General features: G+C 40.1%; 1 protein-coding gene across 3 annotated transcripts in view; it reads right to left on the bottom strand.

The window, feature by feature from the left end:
* Window positions 1–1,381: 1,381 nt before the first annotated feature.
* UGGT1 (UDP-glucose glycoprotein glucosyltransferase 1) overlaps window positions 1,382–6,000 on the bottom strand; it is a 50,274-nt gene continuing 45,655 nt past the window's right edge. For all 3 annotated transcript variants that reach the window (XM_068953955.1, XM_068953957.1, XM_068953956.1), the window contains 6 exons: window positions 5,668–5,850; window positions 4,430–4,590; window positions 3,836–3,950; window positions 3,355–3,471; window positions 2,826–2,985; window positions 1,382–2,361 (listed from right to left, as the gene is read on the bottom strand). In XM_068953955.1, the coding sequence (XP_068810056.1) occupies window positions 2,336–2,361; window positions 2,826–2,985; window positions 3,355–3,471; window positions 3,836–3,950; window positions 4,430–4,590; window positions 5,668–5,850 (762 nt within the window). In that variant the 3' untranslated portion in view covers window positions 1,382–2,335. The remainder of the gene's footprint in view (window positions 2,362–2,825; window positions 2,986–3,354; window positions 3,472–3,835; window positions 3,951–4,429; window positions 4,591–5,667; window positions 5,851–6,000) is intronic.

The raw sequence follows: 6,000 nt of genomic DNA, 5'->3' as shown, positions 1-6,000 counted from the left end.
TAGGTAGGAGAGGGTCTTGTTTTGAAGAAAATTTGCACTATTCTTGTTCTGAAGGTTTGGGCAGACTTTCCCCTACCTAAGCACTGGCCGAAGTGGTCCTGCTGTGCTGCCCTGGGCCATCTCTGGATGAAGCTGTTGGGTACAGCTGCTGCCCAGCTGATCATGTGCTGTTCCGCATGTTCCATAGCGGCTGAAGTGGTTGAGAGCAGAACAGAGGAAAAAGGTAGTCTTACATGTATTGTTTACAGCTGTTTAAAAAGGGCTAATTAACATGGTATGTAATGACAGTTTAATTTGGCAGCTACGTTATTGGTTCTTACACTGGAAAAATTCCTTCTAGTGTTCCTTCTAGTGTTCCTTCTAGTCTGCCTAGCCTTAACTGGCACTGTTTTGACAGGAAGCATCAGCCACTTGTTAGTTATAGAGTACCAGGGAGACTAGTTGAATTTAAGTAGCTACAGAGTAGAAAATACCGAAGCTGATTGATTGATAATACATATAAGAAGTTTGTGGCTGGAAATCCAGCCCCTCGTGTTTGCATAGCTTTGCTCTCTGGAGAAGGGGAGATTATGAACTGCCCTTTCCTCTACCTTTCTAGAGCCACTCGCTTCTGATATCTATTAAAAGCGTGGGCAGAGTTACTGATTAGTTTACTGGCACTGTTGACAAAGTCAGGAAGGGGTATTTAAGGGACCCTGGCTAGTTCTAGTAACATGCTCATTAAGAATTCAGTTTAGGAGGTTTGGGTGTTCTTTTGAGCTGGTTGAAGAGGAGCTGCTTAGCACTGGCATTGCTCTATGACCAGTTTATATACTACAGTCGCTGTGAGATCTCTGCAAAACATTTATCTGCCAAACGTACATAACAAGTCTAGAACATCTTAACTCATGCTTATCTTTAGTGGGAAGCCCTCACTGCACAGGACCTTTACCTGTCTTATTATAAACACAAGGAGTTGCGATAAACTAGCTTCCAGTCTGGATTGCTAAAGAGAGGAATTACTTTTCTTTAATGTAGGAATACTACTGTAGTTTATGTATTTTTACCTCTTCTCAGTGCTCTAGAGAGTAGGCAGTAATCATGCAGAGTGAGGGGAAAGGGGAGGGAACAGGATCTTAAGGGATTTTTTTTTTTTAAAAATCATTATGTTCATAGAATGGAACTATTGCAGTTTCTTCTTTAAAAATTAAGACATGAGTGAGGATTATTGATGTAGCCCAAGGTAATTAATCCTTGGAGCAAAGTTGTTGTGTTTTTTTTTTTCCTGCCTGTGCCTTAAGTAAAAAACAAGTGCAGGTAAAGTGTTCAGAGACCCCAGAATCCCATTAGGACTGCAGTGTGTGTGCAAGCAAAAAGGAAGAGCAAAGGACTGAGTGTGAACTAGAGTTTAAGACCTAAGAACTCCAAAGTGTTTTATTGATGTGACAACATCTCTGAGGAAAAATAAAGTTAATGAAATTTACATGATGAAATGCTTCCAAGCTTCCACAGATTTTTATAGACAAAACACATTCATGAATCAGTGAACCACAGCAAGAGTAAGGCCCTACCACTTTTGCAGATTGATTTCAACTTTGAGCAAGAAGGAGGGAGGGCAGTCTTGTTTCAAGTCAGTGGGCTAGGATAAACTGAACTGTCAAATTCAACATTCTGCTCATGTTGTAAGCATAGGCATTTGTGTTCAGATGGGCATTTCAACAGGTTGTGGTAGTTCTAAATTAAGCCAAACCTTCAAAAGTTAGGAAATAAACAAAGACTGGAATTGGAGAATCTAAGTAATGCTAGACTGGTTACAAAAAAGGGCCTACTGAACAAATCTGAGAAGCATTTTTTGACCATTTGAACACTTGTACATGAAACATTATCCCAATTTAAGGCATGAATCTGAGCCTTAATGTTACCTGGAAAACTATCTATCTCCATCGATTGAGGTAAGGACTTACGTTCTAGCCAACTGTTCAGTGGGTCTGCGTTTTCCAGGCTCTCTCAAGTCAGATAGTCTGAGGCTAATAGAATCTTGGTCAGGGTGGAGGCAGCGACAGCTGAAGGAACAGGCTGCAGCTTTTCCAGTGGATTTAAGTTTTGTTTCTGAAATGCTAAATTCCACCATGGGCTCTTTCATCTCCACCACAGGTGCAAAAAACAGTAATGCTAATTCCAGCAATCCAGATCCTATTTCATAGGCAGAAATTAACCCAAAGGCAAGTAATAAGAACGCATACATCATCCCATTCAATTATTCAGCAGTTTTGTAGACATACTGGAAAAAAAACTAGCTTTCAATATAAAAATTGTCTATGAAACAGTCTAACTTGACTTTTTTTTCCTCCATGGATCATAATTCCACATGTGCTGCTGGATCTGTAGAAGAACAGAAAAAATAGTGAGGGGCACTCCATTTCTAGCTGCCTCAATTGGCAGATTGGTTTGAAGCTTAAGATATAAACCCACACAATTTGTTCTTTCAGAGGTCACCAGTGACTGAAGAACAGTTTGTACCTGTTGTGTATAGCTGCACTTCTAAACAACAGAATTAAGATAAAAGGCCAAGTTCATAAAGCTGCAAGAACAACATGGGTCTTAACAAAACTGAGAGGTCTGTGCAATATTAACTCTCTATTCTAAAGTTTCAGCATGCAGTTCCTCAATGCCTGCCTCACTGAGCAAGGCACTTCTGTTCCATTAAAACATGCAGATTATTTAACCGATTCTCCATACATGCCTTAGCTTGCACTATGCAAACAGTAAGCAAGCATGAGGCTTCATTTTCTTCTCAGCTGTTTGGAAGAAGGTCACAAAAGTAGGACAGTGATTAGAAAGATTACCTTGTGTGTGCTGTCCTGTCGCCTTAGCTGGTATTCCTGTTTCTCTTTCTTTCTGGAAGCGACTATGGAGCTGTTTGATTTCTTGATCGTAGTCCTGCCATTCTGGAACTATACGCATTGCTGCCTGCAGCTTGGGCTCTTTGGTCATTGGGTTATTACACTGCAAACAACACATGAACGGTTCAGACACTGCAAAACATTTTTTTAAAAAGTTTCTTTACTGAAGAGAGAGATGCTTCCCCCTGGTGGAATTAATCTGTTGTTGGTGAAAAATATATTTATTTATATGCCTGTATTTTAGCTACAGCACAGTGCAAAGTCTCTTTGCAAACTCATAATAATGCAACTGCTCCAGAAAACTTGCACAGAAAAACATAGCAGGGAAAGGAGGAAAAAAAAAATTAAGTACTGGAAACATTTACGTAACAATATAATATGAGGCACCTAGATCTGAGGTAGGGAAGGGCCTTTAAGATAGGTCACTGTATTTTATTGCAACGTAAGAATGAGTGAGCCATAGTGCACTTACCAGATCAATGGTTTTTGCTCTCTTCTTTGAGGAATCATCACACCATGTTTCACACCAAAGCCACTCCTGTGGGAGTGATTTAATGGGCACCTGGTGGATCATGTTGTTAGGCAAATCCTGTAGTGAAGAATAAGATTCAGTAGCAGTTTCTGCAGTCAGGGTGGGAAAAACTTACTTATCTGTCACCCCTCCTGCCCCTCTCCCCATAGTAATGAAGTTTTGTAACAAGAGAGACACATGTCTAGTTATATTATGTATTTGTGTTGGAATATACTGCACAAATTGATAGGCTGAAGACACTTAAGAGGCATATATTGTTTCCGGCCACCAGTTATATTTGGTGGTATCCACATCTGCCTCCCTTAAAAGGCAGGGAGTGATGGGACTGTCACTGGCATCTGGCTGTGATAGAAGTTTAGCCAGGAAAGGAGAGGGCCCAAGCTGCCATCTTACCCCAGTAAGCAAAGGATAAAAAACACACCTGATCAAGGTTAGACAGACTGTTAGGATCCTGACTAAGACCCTGATATTGTCCTCTGAGTCGGTCTCCAGCTGCTATCTTTCTGAACTTCTTCAGATCCACAACATACAGAGCACTATATGGAGATGATACAATTAGTAATGACATTTGACTGATGGGTAACTTACTGCAGCCCCAATGAACCTTGAGATCGAACATGGTAAAACAGTCTTTTGGTGGAAATAGCTCAAATCATGTAATACGAGGCAGGAAAGCAGTTCTAGAAAGGTCATAGCACATACATATATAAAATTTTATGCAACAAATCTGTCTTGGGTTTGCTGTCATGCAATCATCTGTGCTGCTAGTTGTTATTAACAAATGAAGATGTCTGGTTAGTTAACACTTCACTCACTCTTACATCTGTAAGAGTTGTAGCACATGAAAGTAATTTCAGGGTCGCTAGTGGGTTCAGATGGACATAGGCAATGGAACCCTGAAAGAAGCAACAGGGTTTACTGCATCACTGTGTACGCCAGCTATTTTTCTGCCAATTTTAAGTGGAACCAAAGGCTTTTCTGCTCCATTTTGAAAGAAACCTGTATTCTTCAGTACCTGATGTGATATTTTCTTCCAGCTAAGTGACTTGCCCAGTATCCCGATTTCCAGAATCTGTAGCCATCCATTTCTCTTCGGCTGTCACAGAATGGAGTATATCCATAAGGAGCACCCTCTAGATTGAAATCTCTTAATTCCTTTAGATCTGTGCGCACAATCTGAAGGGAAAGGAAGTTATTTTTATTTGTAGAAGCCTGCCAAAAGTTATTTTGAAATGATTGTTATGATTTATAATTCAAACAGAGTGAACAGTTAAAGGAAAAACAGGATTATCTATTACTCTGCAATATTTTGCATTACGCATATGTACTACCAAAAAACATGGCGCAAAAGTTTTTTGTCCGCTCCCCTTTAGAGCTACTACAGTGGAAGTCAAAATAATCTGGTAGAGGTTTGTTTGACAGCTGAAGTGCCAAGCAGTTGCTTAACAAGCAGCAAGAAAGAATTCTCACAATAGATGAGCTCTACTGAAAGTTTGCAAACCCTTCAGCTATGAAGGCTTTTTAATGTCTTTCAGTCACACAGACGCTACTGCAGTAGCACTACTCTAAAAATAATAATCTGGAGGAAACAAACTGCATTTTTTGTTAATATATAAATGCTGTGCATAGACTGTCTATAGTAAGAGCAGCATAGCTAGAAATTTATCATAGATGATACTTAAGCACAGGCTGTAGTGGCTCTAACTGACATGGGATCATACTGTACACATGCCAGAACACCTAAGGCATTTTATACTTACATGTTGATAATCCATATTTTTCATTTTCATACATGTTGTAGGAGGAATACTTTTGGCAGTTCCTGCGCTACACCCATCCCTCTTTTTTCAGACTGTACAGGCAGTAAGCATGTATAAAGCCTTACAGACATTGTCTGCTTTGCCACAGGGCATGGCTTCACATATGAGGGGAGGGGAGGGGAGAAAAGATAGAACTAGAACCGGGGAAGTGGGAAGGTGAAACAAGAATCTGTTCAGCTGGAATCACAACAGAGAGTGAACGAGGAACCAGAAAAGAGTAAGAGGTGGGCCAGCAAAACCAAGCTTTGTGAACAGGCAGGAAAAAAAAAACAAAAAAAACAAACAGCATTCACTAAAGCATGCTATAGTTACAGATTCAACTTTCCGTCATGCCTGAAAAGTGCTCAAACTTGCCATCTTTGTAATAATATAGAAATTGTATTCAAGAACATATCATTCTTAAATGATAAAGTAATTCCATCTTCTCCGTTACCTGATCAGCATCCACAAATAGGATTTTATCAACAGCTAATGGGAAGAGCACATCTAGAAAGAGGATCTTGTAACCCCAGATGATACGCTGTTTCTCCGTTTGCTGATGAAGCCATCGTGGCCATTTATACTGGACAAGCTCGTACTGGAAATTGTACTTCTCTGCCATGTAAGGGATGAACTCCTGCAGAGTGGGGGGGGGGGGGAAAAAGTAGCTTATCTCAGTTCTTTGTTCCGCTGCAGGAAAAAAAAAGTGCATTACAAGAGATAGACTTCAGTCCCATAGTAAGGCACAGAGCACTAGAAAATGAAATGCCATAAAGAATAACTATAT

This window comes from Struthio camelus, chromosome 9 (assembly GCF_040807025.1).
Source record: "Struthio camelus isolate bStrCam1 chromosome 9, bStrCam1.hap1, whole genome shotgun sequence".
Classification (NCBI taxonomy): Eukaryota; Metazoa; Chordata; class Aves; order Struthioniformes; family Struthionidae; genus Struthio; species Struthio camelus.
The sequence above is the reverse complement of the archived record's forward strand: the minus strand, read 5'-3'. Positions and strand labels throughout refer to the sequence as shown.